Source organism: Prosopis cineraria, unplaced genomic scaffold, assembly GCF_029017545.1.
Source record: "Prosopis cineraria cultivar Desert tree isolate PC_DT_omini unplaced genomic scaffold, ASM2901754v1 PC3, whole genome shotgun sequence".
NCBI lineage: Eukaryota > Viridiplantae > Streptophyta > Magnoliopsida > Fabales > Fabaceae > Prosopis > Prosopis cineraria.
In genome coordinates, this window is record NW_026555334.1 from 37,207,968 (window position 1) to 37,227,464 (window position 19,497).

Sequence of the window (19,497 nt, forward strand, 5' to 3'; positions counted from 1 at the left end):
AACTTGATGGAAGGGTTTATGTTCAATTTTGTTGGGGATGATAGTGTTTCTATTGAGCTGTGGGCTATTTTGATGCGTCTTAAATCTGCATGGGAACAGGACACAGAAAAATTATCCTAGAGTTTGATTCTATGGAAGCACTTGGTTGCATTATGATAGTAGGATTATCGAGGAAATCCAGAACCTGATGAAGAGAGAGCGGGAAGTCAGTCTACAGCACATCCTTCGTGGAGGAAATGCGGTGAAAGATCATTTAGCTAAGCAAGCTATACAGGGATGGCCTAGGTTACACAGATTTTTTATAATCCTACACCAGAGGTTGCTAGGTTAATTGCCTTGGATTTTAATAATCCCCGTCCTTAAACTGGGTCTTTGCCTATCAAAAAAAAAGAAAGAAAGAAAGAAAGAAAGAAAGGAAAAGAAAAGAATCCATGGCCAATCTTTGAAACTTCAGCACGTCAACAGTAACAAACTTGATCTCTCAATATAGACTTGATCGGTTTAAGTTTACTGCCAAGTTTTTTTTAAAAAATAGTTTTTTATTTATTTTTAAGTTTAAAAATAAAAATAGAAGAAGTGGCTTGGGTTATATATTTCAATTAATACTTGAACGATCGATCGGTTTAATTTTTTCAATTTGCGACCCGCTTTTTAGCACTGGTTTGAATCCTGAATTTTTATTAACCATTGAAATTCCATCTTGCTCCTCTTGCAATAACATTTTATTTATATTTCTCTTAAATGATTGAGTTAATTAAAATTACAGATAGGTGTTCAATCTGCAGCCATCTTAGGACAGGATTTTGCAGGACGGGAGGAAAAGGAATTCGAAATGGGATAAGGAATTACCCTTAGTCCTGAATATTATATAAACATATATATATATATATATATATTATATTTTAAATATACATTAAATATATTAATATAATTTATATTTATATTAATTATAATTTCAATACTTGCTATTTTTATTTAAAATTAAAAGTTTTTTATATTGATAATTTTAATGATATAGAGTAAGCGGTACATGTTAATATCTTTTTTTATAATAGATTAATTATATTAATATAGTTTATTCTTATATTTACTCATTTAATAACTTTTGTCTATATTTTATTTTTTTCTTTATTTTATGAAGAGTCACTAGCTTGACATATTTTAACTGAAGAAAAAAATAATAACTTAATATTGTGCCAGGCTTATCTGTCATTGTTGCTCCTATAATCTAAATATTACTTATAATTGTTATTATAATATATTATATATTATGTGTACTTAACTTTAAATTATGCACTTATAGTCATTATTTTATGTAATTTAATAATTTTTATGATTTATGTACTCGTATTATTTTAATTTTATACTTAATAAATTATGTGATTTAAAATTTTAATTGATGAATGTTATTTTCTTAGCTATTCATTCATGTTGTCTACTTTATTGGGATGGTGGAATATCTTGATGTTGCTCTTTTTTTGTCTCAATTTCTAACAAGATGAGATAATTTTTGAGACAAAACAGAATACAAGACAGAAGCTTAGTCTTAATAATTTTTTGAGATGGGATATGAGACAGGAGTATCTCAATTTTGTTCCATCCCGGTGAATACCACTTAAATGAAGAAAGCTCCGCCAAAAGCCGAAAATATAAAAAGAAATCAGGAAACCATGAGCGCCTCCAGAACTGCTGCTGGTTTGGATTTAGAAACCAGGTCCCCGGTCAGGAGACCTCAAGTGTTGATCTGGTTCGGTACGTATAATGTATACTATAAATATAAAGTAAAATTATGGAATGCATAATATGTGCAACAGTACAAAGCTTTAATTAAAAGTTAAAATATATATGTAAAATTGTAAATATTTCTATTATTTTGCACAAGGAAAATATGAATTTTAATAACTTTCATAATTTATTGATATATAATTTAATCAATTTCTTGTTACTGTATAGCGTTTTCTTATTTGTTCTCCATAAGTGGATTACTCATTATTTTGGTTTCAATAGACAGCTATTAAGACATCAATAAATTGAATTGGGCTTTTTGCCTTAACTTTGGCAACATGATAATCTTGTTGATTTATGATATGTAATTGTCATTTGAATTATGTTTCAATGTTCAAATTCATCTATCATTTAAATTAAATGTTATTGTTATGTATAAAAAAAACACTTCAGCCGAATTTAACTTTCAGGCCACAAAGAGACAGAGGCTTGCAATGGGCGAACTGCCGAATGCCACGCCCCAGCTACCTTTTTCTTGACAAATGTTTCGTCGAGGCTTCCGTGTTTTTTTTTAATCATTCGGCAAGAGAGAGAACTTTTTATTCGAATACTTTTTAAAAATTTTGTTAATAAAATTTATTTATTTTGAAAAAATTAGACGCTGAAACACAATGCCACAGATAAATGCTACCAACAGTTTAACATGCAAATGTTATGGCCAAACAATCTATACATCTATATTTTCGTATAGAGAATTTACAGGAAGCCAAGTCACAATGCTTATAATTATTTTACATACAAATGTTCTAAAAAATATATAAATGTAATTTAAGGATAAAAATTATTCTCTTTATTAAAAAATATCAGGAATTTTTAATCAAATCTCACCCCTAATAAAGTAGTTATTTATTTTTAAATTAACCATATCTTTTTATATTTATTTCTATTAAATATTTTACAATAAATATAAAGTCATTTATTGATAGAGTTGTTTTTTAAAAAAGATAATAATTATATTTTAAAAAATTAAAAATATTTTATATTTTTAAATACTTAATTTCTTAAAAATTATTTTATATTTTTAAACTCAGCCAGTAAAAATTACACAGTATACACTTTACACAGACTTTAAAATAAGTAGCACAGACCATTGGGCATGGGACACGAGATAGAATAACAGTATCCATCCATCAGTCGGTCATAGATTTATAGTTATTGCCATTTATTAATAAACACAATTGTAAAACACATTATAAATCCTACTAACAAAGAAAACATTTACTAGGTCAAACGTAGACACAAACTTGTGAGGAGTGGGGGGGGGGGGGGGGACGCACCGATGCTGTGTACCATATGTTGAAAATGAATGAAATGGATGGAGGCGACGGAATTGGTAGTTGCACCAGATCGCTCCAGCGTCACTTAACCTCTGCTTCCTACTCGCACCTACCACCCTTCTTCTGCCATTCCTCATTATTTATACTCTTTTTTTGCCTCCGCCATTGTTTCCATCTCTTCCGCATTTTCAAGTTTGACACTTCGACTTAGGCCCACTCACCCCCTTTCGTTTCCCCCCTTCTGGAACTTTAACTCCGTCGAACTCTGATTCTCGCAGATTCCAAATCCAGCATTTGAAGAAACCGGGGCATGGAGTTCTTGCAGGCGCAGGAGAATCAATTACTTGTGGGCGTCACCCTCTCCGTCGTTGCCATTGGGTTCGCCGCTTTCTATCTCTATTCTTCCAGCAAGAACAGAGGTTTGTTTGTTTTTTTTTTTTTTCACTTTCTGTTTCTCTGTTGCTTCTATCATTGTGTGAATGATAGTCTCAGTCACTCCTGGATGCTCAAATCTGGATTTCTGATTCTCTTCCTCGAAATCCGATCCGCTTGTTATAAAATTAATATAGCTAATCCTTCGACTCATTTCAGATTATTATAAGCCTTGGTGCTTCTGAGATGTTGAACGATTAGTTGTTACAGGAGAACCTTGCTCCGACTAGTTATTTGCGGTTTTTTCCCCCACTTATTTCCTGTTTTTGTTTCACGTTGTTCTGGAGTTGACAATGGTTTATGGTGGCTCATTTTGCGAACTATTCCCACTGGAAATACCGAAAGCAAATCTATTGTTTTCATTCTCCCTCTTCAATTCTCATGAACATTTGTTTCACTCCTGAAACGCCGAACAAAAAGAAGACTTCGAACAGACCTTCTAGCAAGGAACTGCAGATATTATAAAAACTTGAGGAACTAAGTCCTGAGTTTCTTACACCAATTTTTCTTGGTATCTAAGTGACTTGTTTTGCCAACATCTTGCCGTCCACGCGGTTATAGGTTGCTTGGACCCAGAGAAGTTCAAGCAGTTTAAACTTGTTAAGCGCGTACAGCTGAGCCATAATGTCGCAAAGTTCACGTTCGCACTACCAACGCCTACTTCAGTGCTGGGTCTTCCAATTGGGCAGCACATAAGTTGCAGGTTCTGTTTCTCCATCTCATTGTGCTTTGCGCCTCTTCTTTGTGGTTCGAATCGGCTCAGTTTATTTGCTCTGGAGTTATTTACTGTACTCAAATGTTGACAGAGAACAGTGTGATAAATATGATAGGATAAACCAAGTGAAGTTCCATTTTTAGTTCCTCTATCAGTGTTTTGTCCTACAACGTAACAAAGCTACTTTTCAAACAGGGGCAAGGATAGCCAAGGGGAAGAGGTTATCAAAGCATATACACCTACTACTTTGGATTCTGATGTTGGATATTTTGAACTGGTTATAAAGGTATGTTTATCCAGAACCTTGCCTTAATAAGGTTGAATGAGCTTATCCTTTTAATATTCTTATTTGTCTCATAACATTTGGTTGTCCATCTTCAATATGCCCTGATTAGATGTACCCACAAGGAAGGATGTCACACCATTTCCGTGAGATGCGTGTTGGTGATTATCTTTCTGTCAAAGGGCCCAAGGTATACATGATAATAGCCCTCACTGGACTTGACAATGCAAAAAAAAAAAAAAAAAGGAATGACAGAGCCTTTTTATATGAATATTTGATTTTAAGACATAATACTGCTACCAGGGACGTTTTAGGTATCAACCTGGTGAAGTTAGAGCGTTTGGGATGCTTGCTGGAGGGTCTGGAATTACTCCAATGTTTCAGGTATGTTTCTGTTGAAGATGAAGGCGCACACACAGTCAGCCGAGAAAATTTTGTCAAGGGAGCCAAAATGACAAAATATATATAATAATCAAAAGGAAATTAAATCTATATACATCACTAACATAGCATAAATATTTTAACTTATATATTTATATTCAATTCTACACACACATATGTATAACAAAAATAAATATATATCTTTATTTTTTTTAGTTTTGCTCATTAATTTTTTAAAATATAAGAATAATTAATTATCATGTTTATAATAAAATTTTTAAAAATTTCCTTATCAATATAAACTATCATTAAATTGGAGGATATTTCATCTTTCCCATTAGCATTGAATAATTTAAATGCGTCTTTGGGATATAAAATTCTGTTCAATATAAAAAAAATCTATAGTTTGCTTATTGAATTTACTATTTAATTTTTTCAATTGATATGTTTTTTATTCAATATATCTTGGAATTTTTGTTGCAATGCTTTATAAAGTTTGTTAGTAATAATTCTCATAATTTCTTTTATTGAATATAAAATGAAAGCAAAATCAAATAATATCAATGCTTTAAAAGTAATTGTAACATTATTTTGTTGAAAATAAGTAGATCTTATAGCAATTATATCTTCAAGCTATTGCAACAACTGAACTATATATGCATAAAAGACTATTATAAAATTGAAATGATAGTTTCATTTAATGTCTGAAGACTTCTATAATGTATCAATTTAGGAGTCGAAAATATATAATTTATATATTTTACTTAGAAAAATAAAAAGTTGAGGGGCCGTAGTCTTGTTGGTTCCCTATCTCCACCCTTACACAGTGCTTGCTTGCTCATATCCTTGTGAGGGTTATGTGTGTTGATATATTCTTTATGTGTCTTGGCCGCTCAAGGTTGCTAGAGCCATCTTAGAAAACCCAACAGACAAGACAAAGGTGCATCTTATCTATGCCAACGTCACATATGAAGACATTCTTTTGAAGGTAACAAGCATTCCTCTTTTTGTCAGCCAATGATTGAATCCTGACATTTGTCATTAATGGTAATCTGCATATTTATATATGCAGGAAGAACTGGACCGTCTTGCTGCTAATTATCCAGGTCGTTTCAAAGTATACTATGTCCTAAATGAGGTCAGTTGCTAACTTACCATAGCATGTAGAAGAGAACTGAAGTTTTCCTCTCTGATTGTTGTGACGATCTAACTGTTGAGTGATGAAATGATGTGATCTGTGCAGCCTCCAGAAGGATGGGATAGTGGTGTTGGATTTGTATCAAAGGAGATGATTCAAACCCATTGTCCTCCTCCTGCACATGATATCAGGGTAGGAAATCCTCCTAGCAATCTCACTAATTAATTAGCCTCTTCGTGTTATCATGAAAGGAGGGTTATTGATTGAGAGGATTGGTTGTGAAATTTGCAGATACTGAGGTGTGGCCCACCACCTATGAACAAGGCTATGGCTACTCACCTTGATGCCCTTGGATATGACCCTGACATGCAGTTCCAGTTCTGATTTTTCTCTTCTTTTAACATTTCATTAATGGCCAGCCCGGGATGGAAAACAATCGCCATGTGTTTTTTCTGAGTTTGAATTTGCGAAGCATGGGACTGACTTTGAGAGAGCCAGAATTAGAATGTGAAATAATTGATTACTCCATGACGAGGATGAGACGTTGAATTGAATGTATGGTAGAGAAATGCAATACATGAATGTCTGATGCGTTAATGAGATCCCAGGTTGCAAGGAATTAATAAGGATCCAACGGATTATGTTATGTTCTGAATTAGTCAAACAAAGATACAAAAGTAAAGCATCTGCATGAATAATAGACAATGCCTAAGCAAAACTCTTATTCTAGGTTTTTGGAATCCATTTAAAGAAGAAACTCTAGGAGGGACTTAGCTGACTAATATTTTTTCCGCAATAACTAACTCAGCAGTTCCTATCAGTATCTCAACGTCCTGGTCTAAATCAGGGCCATAGGGTCCTTTCCGAAATTCACTGAGGCTCACCAAGTGATGTCAACACAAATCAAAACAAACATCCTTTTAATAGGACTCTTTCAATTTTAAAAAGAAAAATAGGCAAGGCCGAAACTGAGAAATTGCCCCTGATGATTTTCATCCGTTGATCTTTTGAGACAACTTTTTGCCAAATCTCTACCACGGTCATGTTTAAACAATCCTCGGAGGTCTTCACATTTTAAGATTAATAACATCGCTACATTTAGATATTACCACGAGACTTATTCTTTTTTTTTTTTTTTGATAAACACCACGAGACTTATTCTTAATTTAATAATAACAAATAAATTTCAACTGTCGTTTTTCCTGCTTGTTGTTGTTGTTGTTGTTGTTTTTCCTGCCCTGGCTAAAATGGGGGCCAACTGATGTTGAATTTGATGCCGCTGGCTCAAGCACATTACTAATAAAGAGAACATACGCACACAATTTTCAACTGTTGTTTTTTCTACCCTTGCCAAAATGGGGGCCAACTAATGTTGAATTTGATGCCTTTGGCTCAAGCACATTAATAATAAAGAATATATATATATATATATATATATTGAATCTATTTTCTGATAGCTGCCACCTCTATGCAGTCGCGATGTTTAGGATTTAAACCCTGCATTGACAGAGTTGGATTTCCTCTTCCTACTAATCCCTCGGCCTCCCCTCCTTTCAACTTCTTTACCCTTGGATTTCAACTTTAAATGGTTGAGATTCATTGTATTATAAAATTATTATTATTATTATTATTACCATAATAAATGATTGCTTTTTAAAAATAAAAAATAGCAATTAATATTATATTATGTCAGCAAGGTAGAGTCACAGGGCAGATGTAACCCACAAACGTGGAGCTGAGGCTTTGCCTTGGGGAGTCCGTTTCCACAGTCAGTTACACCCTCCCTTTCCCTCGCTCCCTTTCCCTCGCTTCTTCCTTTCCATTTCCACTTTCTCTCTCCTCCCTCCCAGGAATCTGCACATGCTTCTCACTTTTCGATCACCACTTTGCTATCTTCACTCGTTTCTTTTGTCCTCCTCCTCTTCCATTCTCTCATTCTTCTTTGTCCACTGCCTTCTAATTGCTCCGTTTTTAATCTTTTTCCAAATTGGATTTGTCTTCTTTCGGGTCTGTTGAATTTGTTTTGTTGATGGTCTATTCTTTTCTCGCATGTGCAATTTCAATAATGGGTTCACACAAATTTTCCCGGTGAATTCTTCTGCTTTGGCTTTATGCTCTGTTCTTTGGTTCTGAACCTCCTCGTCCTTGTCGCTCTTCTGGTCTTCCGTGGCCTTCAAATCTGGGATTTACGTTCGGGGATTCTTTCTCGTGCCGCCTGATTCTATGCATTCAATTCTTTATATCGTAAAATGGCGGATAGACATGTGTCTTCTATCAAGTTTATGTCTCGGAGGTCATTGTCCTGTTTCTTTATATTGATCTCAATCCTCTTCGTTCTTTCTTGGTTCTTGGTTCTGCGTTCCACGGGGCGTACTCAGTTCGCAGGATTACCCAATTCGAAGATTTTTTCCACCGTTGATGGTTCAGATTCTACCGCGCAGATCCAACATACAGAATCCTCATTCGGAAGCCAAACATGCACCACAACTGATAAATCTGTTTTGAAGGTTTTCATGTATGATTTACCTCCACAGTTTCATTTTGGTCTCTTGGATTGGAAACCCAACGGAAGTAGCGTTTGGCCTGATATCACAGCTCAAATACCAGAATATCCTGGAGGTTTGAATTTGCAACACAGTATAGAATATTGGCTTACATTGGATCTGCTGGCTTCAGAACTACCTAAACCAAGCCATGGCGGTGCTGCAATCAGAGTTCATAACTCTAGTGAAGCGGACATCATATTCGTACCCTTCTTTTCTTCTCTGAGCTACAACCGATTCGCTAAAACTAAGAAACCCCAAAAAGCGAAAAACATAAACAATATTCTACAGGATAAGTTGGTGAAGTATCTGACAGCTCAAAAGGAGTGGAAGAGGTCAGGTGGAAGGGACCACTTGATTTTGGCACACCATCCAAATAGCATGTTAGAGGCAAGAAAGCAATTGTGGGCTGCCACTTTGATACTTGCAGACTTTGGGAGATATCCTCCAAACATAGCCAATGTTCAGAAAGATGTGATTGCACCTTACAAACACTTGGTGGCATCCTATGCCGATGACTCTTCAGAATTTGACAGCCGTTCAACACTGCTCTACTTCCAAGGAGCAATATATAGAAAAGACGTGAGTTCCCCTTCCTCGGCGATTAATATCTTGGTTCTGTTGTTTCTTTTAGCTTTAACTGAGACTGAGAGAATGTGCAAGTGGGAAGATTCTTCAGGGAATCCTATCTTTATATTATCAACCCATCCATAAATGCCTTGCAGTTCCATAATTAGAAGGAGGGAGGCCATATCTACATGCAGCAACAAGACAACTTATATTTTGGTTACAAGGAAGGAACATAGAAATCTGATTTTATTGGTGAAAGTATAAAATATTGTAGTTAAACCATGTTAGCAATAGCTTGAAGCATGTCAGGGAAAAAAGTTCAGTTTTTTACAACTCACCTCTGCTTGACTTTTTCTTTGTCAAAAATTTGTGGGTTCCTTAAAAGATGTACTTAGTTGAAGTTTCTGGTAATGCCCAGGGAGGTCTAGCTCGGCAAGAGCTGTTTTATCTTCTGAAAGATGAAAAAGAAGTGCATTTTTCTTTTGGAAGTGTTCAGAGGGGTGGAATCCAGAAAGCTACGGAAGGAATGTATGCGTCCAAATTCTGTCTTAACATTGCTGGTGACACCCCCTCATCAAACCGCCTATTTGACGCCATCGCTGCTCATTGTGTTCCCGTCATAATCAGTGACGAAATTGAGCTCCCATATGAAGATGTGCTTGACTACTCTGAGTTTTGCATATTTGTTCGCACCAGGGATGCGCTGAGAGAAAATTTTCTGATCAACTTCATTAGAAGTATTGGGAAACAAGAATGGACACGAATGTGGAACAAGTTGAAAGAGGTTGAACATTTCTTTGAGTATCAGTTCCCATCAAGGGAAGGTGATGCCGTCCAAATGATATGGCAAGCTGTTGAACGTAAGGTCCCTGCTTTGAAGCTCAAGTTACACTGGTCTAAGCGTTTTGCTAGATCTCCACCTAACACAGATAATGGGTTAAAATCAATACCTGCACCAAGTAATTTTTGGTGAAAAATATGAATTTTTTCCCCTTAACTTTGATTCTGGTAATCATATTTTGTAACGTTGTTATAAAGAATATTTCGAGTTATGAAAGATGATTTAGGCAATTAGAGTCAATGATTTTTTTTTTTTTTTTTTTGGGTTTATGCAATGAATCCTGGAAGGCTCAAACATACCATTACGCGGGTTGGAAGATGGTTATGTTCTGATACATTTGATTTCTAAAATAATTTGAGATTCCCATAATCAATAGCCAGAGGACGCTCCGGTGCAAACTGGGCAATTTCCCACTCTGAATTTTCCTGGCTTAGAAGTTTCAAAAACATTGTCCCAAGCTCTGTCAAAGTAAACATGATTACCAATGTTCTATTAAGTTCAAACATACTTCGTTGAATCTGTCAAGTTCACCTTTACTTAAGTTGGGAAACTTCAAAATGTTTTTCTAGTGTCCTATCAATTTAATTAATTAATTAATTATGATTAACATTTTCTACCAATTAAATTAATTACTTCAATTTTATAAATAAAAAACCATTATCCAAGTAATTTGACTCACACAATTGTTTTGATTTCTGAAAAAAAGATTATATATTTTGATGTTTAGGCTTGCAATATACTCTCTCTCCCCGCTTCATTTTGTAATTATTTTTTCATAAAATTGTGAATAATAAAAAAATTAATTAAATTCAGCTTGAAATCTTAATTTTTATGCAAATTTTAAAACCACATTTAATGAAGGGCGAGAGAAAGAAATATTAAGGAATGAAACAATGATGGATAATTTTAAAATATATTTTATTGATGAATCATTATCATTATTCATTATTTATCTTAAAATATTGTATATTATAAGACATCAAATTACTAAAAAAAATATCCCAGGGAGGACGTATTTTGGTTGAATTATTAATTATTAATTGAGTTTGAATAAAAAAAAAATTAATCTTTTAATCCTTCAATTTTTAACTCATTTGTAACTCAATCCTTTAATTATGACTCATTGCGACTCGATCTCTCAACTATAACTCGCTGCGACTCAGTCCCTCAACTTTTGATTCACCTATAACTCGATCATTATTTTTTAATTTTGTTAAAAATTTTTTATCAAATAAGAGTGATAAAAAAAATGCTCATATATTATTTTAAAATACCCTCCTCTTGCTCATTGATGTGAGATATAAACTAACATGAAAAAAAAATTAATAAAAGTTAAGGGACTAATTTGTAAGTAATTCAAAAGTTGAGGGATTGAGTAATAGGCAAGTCATAATTGAGAAATTGAGTTATGGCGAGTTATAATTAAAAAATTGAGTTATAAATGATTTAAAAATTGAAAAACTGAAAGATTAATATTTTAAAAAAAAAATTAAGTAGAAATTGAATCGGATGTACTTTGAAGTTCGGAAATAACAGGTAAAAGACTCGGAAAGAACCCAAGTCCGGCCCAAAGCCGCAAAGCCTGCCACGACGGCCTCTGCGTCCGGTGATGACGATGATAGCGCAAAACCCACCTTGAACCCCTTCCTTGTCTCATCGACACCACTGTCTCCCCAGATGGCCCTATCATCTTTACTCCTTCTTTCTCAACCTTTCGCTATTCCACCCAAACCCCACCGTTTATTTCCGCTTAAAGCTCGTACCTTTCTCATACCTGTAAATGGCGGTGTCTGTCTCCGTCCCCGTCGCTTTACCTCCGTCATCTTCGCCAAAGCTTCGCCGGTGGTCTTCTCCCCTAGGGAAGCGTTTGACTCTGTCAACATTGCAGAAGACGTCACCCAGGTTTTCTATCAATACCAGCTCTTTGTAACCCCTTACCACTAAATTTTCCATTTTTATTTTCTTTTGATATGTTTCTGTGGTCTTACCCTTCTTGAATTATAATAAAAAAACCCATTTGATGAATTATAATTAGCAATACTGTTTATTCAGACACAAGCGTATGTGCATATAATGCTGGGCCCAGTCCAGTTTATCTTCTTCATTGGAGGATAAAGATGACTTATCCTGTAGATTTTTGTATTCTTTTTATTATTTTTGCAAATTGATGTAGTTGATCGGAAGTACACCGATGGTGTACCTCAATAAGGTTACAGAAGGCTGCGTGGGAAACATTGCTGCAAAACTTGAGTCTATGGAACCTTGCCGAAGCGTCAAGGACAGGTAACACTTTACGTCATGACAATGCATGATTCTGCATTCTTGACAATGTTAAACGCGATATTTAGTTATATCTTCACTCTTTCTTTCACGTGTGACGTGACTTCCTTTAGATGTTTGTTTTGTTGGGGCACTAATTTGTTTGATATTCAGACTTTTATTAGGCTACTATCTTGATCTTTTTATTTCACGATTTCTGTTGCAATACGCCTTGTGAAGCATAGACTGGAGCACGTCATGAAGTAACTGATGTTATTGTTTCAGAATTGGCTATAGCATGTTAACCAATGCTGAAGAAATTGGAGCAATTTCTCCTGGCAAGGTAAGCTATGAAGATTTAATGGTTTTATTGATCAGCGTGAATTTCACTGCTCTGACTTTCTTTAAACCTATTGAACTAGGATGTATCAAAGCTGAGCTTCTAAATTTTGGATTTACTTCGTATTGCTGATTCTGTATTTCTGCAGACTACTTTAGTAGAACCAACAACTGGAAATACAGGACTGGGTATTGCATTTGTTGCGGCAACAAAGGGATACAAACTTATAGTCACCATGCCTGCTTCTATAAATATTGAAAGAAGAATCCTTTTACGTGCATTTGGAGCAGAGATTGTTCTGACAGATCCTGAGAAGGGCCTGAAAGGAGCTGTTGACAAAGCTGAAGAAATCATTCTTAGAACACCCGATGCTTACATGTTGCAGCAATTTGATAACATGACTAATGTGAAGGTTAATTCTAACCCATCTCACATCAGACCTAATTAAACACTGTTTTATGTTATATTTGGCTTGCATTAGTGAAAACGAAAGCACATATCACAGCTATATTATAACAGGAATTAAAATAAGATGCATGTTATTGAGTTTTATATGCACACATTACAGATCCACTTCGAAACTACAGGGCCAGAGATATGGGAGGATACCATGGGTAATGTTGATGTACTGGTTGCTGGGATTGGGACTGGTGGCACTATTACAGGAACTGGGAAATATCTCAAACAAATGAACAAAAAAATAAAGGTGTGTGCTTCCCCCTCCCTTTGGCAGAGAATAAAGGAAAAGAGATTGGAGAATACATGAATGTATCTTTTTTCTTCGTCTTAACAATATTTTTGCTTGCTTAGGTTGTTGGTGTTGAACCTGCAGAGAGAAGTGTAATCTCAGGGGATAATCCAGGTTTGGATCTTCTAACAAACTTTTTAATGCTGCAGTCTTTAACTTCTTTTGTCTTATCGTATTGCTGGTTTTCATCAAAATTTTGTTTAAGAAAAATTTGATTATCAGCTATTGAAACTATTAGAGATTTTGTTCCAGGTTATCTGCCAAGCATTTTGGATGTCAAATTGCTTGATGAGGTTATCAAGGTAATAAAACAAATTCTTCCTCCTTGGTTATTTGCATTGACTCCCTGCACATTTCTTGCCATGGTAACCTTATTTGCTCTAGTCTCTTTCCTGTGGGATTTCCTTACCCTTCAGTGAAGCTTTATGCATGTATAAAAATTAGAAAAGTTGAACATTTCCAGTTTTCAGTTAACATGCCTTTGCATTGGATAAATTTGACAAAGATGCAAGGGACCAGAAATTAAATGGAAAGGTGGATTGTGATTGCAGAAGGAAGCTTTAACTGTTTTGTGATTTGAAATCAGTTTTTTAGAGAATTAGACGGTGGCTGAAATTTAGGTGAGAGAGTTCTATTGTTGGAGTCATCAACAGGATCTAATTGCGTTACTTGGAGCTTCATCCATAGTTTACTAGACAATTTCAAGTTTTGGTTTGATGTTATTCTATTTTCCATTTTGAAGCAATTTATCTTCATAGTTGTCTCACTTACATAGATTATCTTGAATCAAAACGTTGACCCTTGAGAGCACAGGTTACCAATGTTGAAGCTATTGAAATGGCAAGGAGATTAGCTTTGGAAGAAGGTTTACTGGTAGGCTGCAAATTCAAATATCTTGATATATAGTATCCCATATTCTGTTTTATATGTTTTTAATTTCATTATTATATTTTGCTTGATTGTAAACAGAGGTGGTCTGCATATAGCTTTACAAGTGTTGTGTTTTTGTTCTAGCTTCAGAACCCTGTTTATTCTCTGGTGCAACCTTCTCGCTTCAATTTCCTTTCCTCCCTTTTGGTTCCGTGTCAATTACTTCAAGTTTAATATGCTGCTTGATATTGCAATATTACCGTGATGTGGGAAGTAGCTTGTATTTTTCAGGATATGTATTATTTATAATTGTCTCAAACTTTGGTTTAGGTTGGGATTTCTTCAGGAGCTGCTGCAGCTGCTGCCGTAAGTATAGCAAGACGGCCTGAGAATGTTGGAAAACTCATTGTAGTGAGTCCATTTTTAAACCGTTTGGCTTTCTTAGATGCTACTAGAAGTGTCCCTAATAAGAATATGCGTGTGCGTGTGCGTGTGCGTGCGTGTAGTTTTCATCATACCACAGCTAATACATGCAGTCCGCAAAGATATATCTCTCTGTACATTAAAGTCGCTGTGTTAATCATAAGACTTTCAGCACGAGTTTCTGTTTCAGAATGTTCAATTTATATTAACTTATTTTGGTCTCTACACAATCTCACCCAAATTATGCTCTTGCATGAATGGAGGTTATATTTCCAAGCTTTGGTGAGAGGTACATATCCACTGCTCTCTTCAATTCAATCTATGAAGAGGTACAGAGAATGTAACCATGATAAGCTAGAGACCGGCTGCATGTCATTGACAAATGCTTCCTGGAGATTTGATGATTGATCTCATGGTCTCAATAAAGAAGCTGCCTTACGTTCTGTATAGGTATGATCATATCAACATGTGAATTTAGAATCAGTATTTTCATTAATAATGTCTTTTCAATCCTCTTAGACACAAAATTTGTGCATCAGAGTGCTAGGAGCTGAAACAGGATGCAAAGATGACTGAGTTGATGTACAATACGTCCTTTAGACCTTTCGTTCTTTTGTTCTGGTAATGTGCGTGGCCTTTCATTCTATTCATTTTATTTTGCTTGTTGACCACAAAATGTATGATACGTTGACATGGAAGCTGTTGGGTCATTTTGTAGCATAGTATATTGTATTGGGGGAATTTCTACTTAGTAACGAAGTTTTGGTGGGAAGCCTTGGAATTAGGACGCAGTATGATTCAAAGTCTAACATGTCTCAAAAAGCTTAAGCTCACGAGGAAGACTTTTGTTTTTCAAATTGTCATGTTTCAGACCCACTTGTGAACTCGCTAATTATAAGAAACGCTTGAGGTTTGCTTCATTATGTGATTAGTTCCTTGTTTTGAGAAACATCTACCGAAGGCTCTGGGTTAGGTGAAGAATATGGATTTCGGTTTGACCCGGTGGTCTTATCAAATCACTATCAAGTCTCCATTACCTTAGCATGTCCAAAAGTTTATTGCTCTAAATTTATAGTACGTTTTTCTTTCCTTTTTTGAGGAAAAGCTTGAAGTTAAAATCTTCTGCCAGCTACTTAAATTATTTGCGCCTTAGTTATGAAAAATTGGATTATATTATACTAATTAGTTTTAATTTTTTTATATGCTACAGCAAAAAATAATTTGATTATGGGAAAATGACAATAAAATTCCATCAAAATATATAAATGATAATCAAATGTTTTAAAATGCTATAATTTTTTTTGAAGTCCTTGAGTATTTTTGTGACATTAATAATTTTAGGTGAAATGATTAAATTGCTCATTGTTTAATGGTAAAAGAAATTTCATGTAGGAAGTTGTGATTTTTTTTTAATAATTTACGATTCACAGAATAAAAGTTATAATTATTTACAAAAAGGTTGTGATTGATCATTTTCACAATTATAATTTCAATGATAAAAGAAATTGAAAAAACATAATTTTTGGTCCTTATATTTTACTTGTGTTTTGTTATGGGTCTCTGTATTTTTATTTTTTGATGTTTTAGGTCTTTAAATGAACAAAGTATAGAGGCCTTGGAAGAACTTAAAATACTAAAAAATGAAAGTGTAGAAGTCCACAAAATATAAAAAATGCAGGAATTTATAACAAAACACAAGCAAAGTACAGGAATTAAAAATTATGTTTTTTTTAAAAAAATTTATGTGAGAAATTATTATTTCTTGTTTAATATTTACGATTTACAAAATAAAAATTATAGTTGTTTAAATGAAAGTTGTGATGAGTTATTTTTAAAATTTGCACTTCAATGATAAAAGAATTTTTACTTAAAAAATTATAATTTTTTATTTAATTTTTATAATTTACAGAATAAAAATTATGATTAGTTATTTTTAAAAAGGAAATAATTTAGTCATTTAATTGAAAATTATTGATATCAAAACATTATCCAAAGATTTGAAAGGAATGATGGCATTTTGAAGGATGTTTATATATTTCAGGAGAATTTTTTTTTTTTCATTTGGTTATTTGATTATGAAATATATGCATATATTGGAGGGGAAAACTTTGATTCAACCCTTGTGAATTGAAAATAGATAAATTTAAAAATCAAGTTAACCTTCACGTTACCTCTTTGCACTAGGGGAGTACGCAAGATAATATCTCATGTATGGTGGGTGCCTGAGCGGCACCTGCGGCATGAGATTAATATAGAACCTTTGTTATTGCAGAAAATGATATATATTTCTGAGTTCTGATGGGGTTATTTAGTATGGAAAATATGATCCTAAGTTTTATTCTCTATGGACACTAAAAGAAAGAAAGTGACACGAGAAATTACAGTGTGGCTGTATATGACTATGAGAACCACATGTTATAATTATACCTTCTCACTTCTCTCGCTCTCTCTCTTTCAACATATACGCCACGTGCAGTCAAATTTATGAAGGTAGAGAATCCAAGACTGTGATATACGATCCATGATGATGATGATCTCGTGGTTTAATTTAGAGTAAATGGGCACTATCTTTCGGGGTTACTGGTAGTTTATGCTTGGCCTAATTTTGAAGGCCAATTAAATGGTGTGGTTCAGAAGCAAGCAGCCTGACTTCGTTTTCGACATTATAGTGCTGACGTTGATAATGGTCTATTTTGAGGATATGATTGGACGCAACTTAAATTGCATTCAAGGCCGTGGGATCACTCAGTAATTGGGATATTAAAGGCGTACAGATCAGTCCCAGTGAGTGTCTGGCTTGTTAAAATTCCTTAATAGAAATTAGTTCCATGTTTCCTTGAAATTGAATTGCATGTTTAATTAAGGTAGATTCGGAGCAATTTAATTAATTTGGGGTGGTCCTAAGCTGTTTTGGTTTGTGAGAAAGAGAAGGCATCTTGTTCATGAGGATCATATATACAGTAACTGAAGGACTCTTATTATCTCTCACACGACAGCCATGCAATGGTAGGTACAAGTGCGGCAATCAGATGTGATGGCTTGAATATAATTAATCTAAAGCTTTAATCTCTTCAGGCTTTTCAAAGTTAACTTTGTATACATCTCAAGTAATCAAGATATGATTCAATTAATACCTCTTTTGTCTAGAGGGTTATAATACACCCCTTTTCCTGCATTATTAATATGGCGAGTTATTGAGAAATCTATCATTTACAGTAATGAACATTATATAACTAAAGATTTATATAAACTTTTGCCTTTATTCTTTTTTGTTTTTGGGTTATTTTAACCCCACAGTCTTTAATAAGCAGTTGTGTAATTAATTAAATTCCAAATACGTAGAGTAACTAAGCAGGCTCGTGATGCTTAAATGAACCAAATCACCATGAATTCAAAGGAAAAATAAACACACACACACACACACACACACAGTACTTTTACGTTTTACAACCAGAAACATGCAAATTATTCTGATTAATTCAGTTTATTTATAAAAAATTTGGCACCAATGTAGAACGAAAATTCTGCGCTATCACTACATGCAAGCTCTAGTACAGCTTCAGTTTCTTGCTTTTCAGATGATAGAAACTGACACTTGTTGGTTTCGATAGATATATAAGTGTAACGAGAGTGAACATAGACGACAGTAAAATTAGAAAAGGCAGATAATAAAGAACAATAATGAATGTCTATGGGTTGTCACCAGCGTGTTGTTACAGTGGGAATATTAATGAGTCCGAAAGAATAATGAATAAAAAGGCAGCATGCATATGGAGGAAAAAGGAGCATAAAAAGCAAAAAAGAAACAAAAATAACAAACGTAACACAGTATTCCATTACCCAGAAAGGAGGCAAAAAAGGGGTATGGGACACATAAAATTCACAAATAAATGATCCCAACACCATCACCTTCGTCGTCTTTATCTTCATGTCCTTCCTCATTTAATTTCCAGCTTCTTGGCTTTCCACTTTTGCCATAACTTGGTGTTATATAGCTATACCTCACATGCCTCCTCATCATGTCCTTCAGAGTTTCACACTATTGTGGATTTCTCTTGCTGAAACAAACTAAACGGGGTGAATAGTTAGATTTTTATGGTGAAGAATAGAGAATCCGAAGAAAAACCCCAGGACGGGACTCTTCATTGTGGTTTAGTTGATATATATAAGGACCATTTGCGTACTTTTTCGAAATTTATGAATTATGAACTGATCATTGATCGGTTGATCTGATTAGGCTGCTTCTGTTACTAAAAATGAAATGAAACACAAATCAGTAATCATGAAATACGTGTATAAAATTGGAGTAAAATAAAGTGCAAGGCTTGAATTTCGTGTGGATAAATTGAGAATAAGTAAAGCATGGCGTGCAATTATATTAACAATATATATGGGTGGGGAATATTTGTGTATATACTGGGAAATGGAAATTTAAGTTGAACAAAAAAAAAAACGGTAAAACTTGCCTCTAATAAAAAAAAAAGGTTAAAATATATATTTAATCATTTAACTTCACATAGTATTTTATTTTAATCTCTTAACTTTATAAAATATCTTTTTAATCTTTTAATTCTAATACTGAGTTTTTTTTTTAATAAATTTTTACATTGAACATTTAAATGTTCACAAAATTAATATTTTTGAAATAATATTGACATATTAAATTTAATTTTTTAAAAGTAACAATGATCGACATAAAAAATAATCGTTTAAAACTCACAATATTAAGATTAAAGAATTAAAAAAATACTTTATAAAATTAAATAATTAAATTAAAATTTTATATAAAATTAAGTGATTAAAAATATGCTTTAATTTAAAAATATATATACGTACGTGCAAACAACAGCTGCACGGAAAATAATCGGCTTCATATTTACGCTCACCGTTCA

At 33.9% G+C, this 19,497-nt stretch overlaps 3 protein-coding genes across 3 annotated transcripts; all 3 read left to right on the top strand.

The window, feature by feature from the left end:
- The first annotated feature begins 3,089 nt into the window (after positions 1–3,089).
- On the top strand, positions 3,090–6,613 carry LOC129304984 (NADH--cytochrome b5 reductase 1-like). Its single transcript, XM_054944861.1, has 9 exons — positions 3,090–3,481; positions 4,056–4,197; positions 4,405–4,495; positions 4,605–4,682; positions 4,796–4,876; positions 5,772–5,861; positions 5,946–6,011; positions 6,117–6,203; positions 6,303–6,613. Exons 1-9 carry the CDS (start codon positions 3,373–3,375, stop codon positions 6,393–6,395), a joined length of 837 nt encoding a protein of 278 aa, XP_054800836.1. The 5' UTR covers positions 3,090–3,372; the 3' UTR covers positions 6,396–6,613.
- A 1,153-nt stretch (positions 6,614–7,766) lies between these two features.
- Positions 7,767–10,305, top strand: LOC129306874 (probable arabinosyltransferase ARAD1). The gene is made up of 2 exons (XM_054947648.1): positions 7,767–9,136; positions 9,543–10,305. Exons 1-2 carry the CDS (start codon positions 8,261–8,263, stop codon positions 10,095–10,097), a joined length of 1,431 nt encoding a protein of 476 aa, XP_054803623.1. The 5' UTR covers positions 7,767–8,260; the 3' UTR covers positions 10,098–10,305.
- Positions 10,306–11,519: 1,214 nt separating this feature from the next.
- On the top strand, positions 11,520–15,536 carry LOC129307434 (S-sulfo-L-cysteine synthase (O-acetyl-L-serine-dependent), chloroplastic-like). Its single transcript, XM_054948396.1, has 11 exons — positions 11,520–11,867; positions 12,139–12,248; positions 12,510–12,567; positions 12,713–12,976; positions 13,133–13,270; positions 13,375–13,426; positions 13,565–13,614; positions 14,126–14,185; positions 14,513–14,593; positions 14,869–15,055; positions 15,145–15,536. The coding sequence occupies exons 1-10, from the start codon at positions 11,643–11,645 to the stop codon at positions 14,947–14,949; spliced, it is 1,119 nt and encodes a 372-aa protein (XP_054804371.1). The 5' UTR covers positions 11,520–11,642; the 3' UTR covers positions 14,950–15,055; positions 15,145–15,536.
- The last annotated feature ends 3,961 nt before the right edge of the window (positions 15,537–19,497 follow it).

What these genes read in the sequence shown, in the direction of transcription:
- LOC129304984 (XM_054944861.1), top strand. Translation starts at nt 3,373, where the DNA reads ATGGAGTTCTTGCAGGCGCAGGAGAATCAATTACTTGTGGGCGTCACC. An exon ending in GGGCAGCACATAAGTTGCAG is followed by an intron (nt 4,198 to 4,404) that starts GTTCTGTTTCTC and finishes CTTTTCAAACAG; the next exon opens with GGGCAAGGATAGCCAAGGGG. An exon ending in TTTCTGTCAAAGGGCCCAAG is followed by an intron (nt 4,683 to 4,795) that starts GTATACATGATA and finishes TACTGCTACCAG; the next exon opens with GGACGTTTTAGGTATCAACC.
- LOC129306874 (XM_054947648.1), top strand. Translation starts at nt 8,261, where the DNA reads ATGGCGGATAGACATGTGTCTTCTATCAAGTTTATGTCTCGGAGGTCA. An exon ending in GAGCAATATATAGAAAAGAC is followed by an intron (nt 9,137 to 9,542) that starts GTGAGTTCCCCT and finishes GGTAATGCCCAG; the next exon opens with GGAGGTCTAGCTCGGCAAGA.
- LOC129307434 (XM_054948396.1), top strand. Translation starts at nt 11,643, where the DNA reads ATGGCCCTATCATCTTTACTCCTTCTTTCTCAACCTTTCGCTATTCCA. An exon ending in TTGCAGAAGACGTCACCCAG is followed by an intron (nt 11,868 to 12,138) that starts GTTTTCTATCAA and finishes AAATTGATGTAG; the next exon opens with TTGATCGGAAGTACACCGAT. An exon ending in AATCTCAGGGGATAATCCAG is followed by an intron (nt 13,427 to 13,564) that starts GTTTGGATCTTC and finishes ATTTTGTTCCAG; the next exon opens with GTTATCTGCCAAGCATTTTG.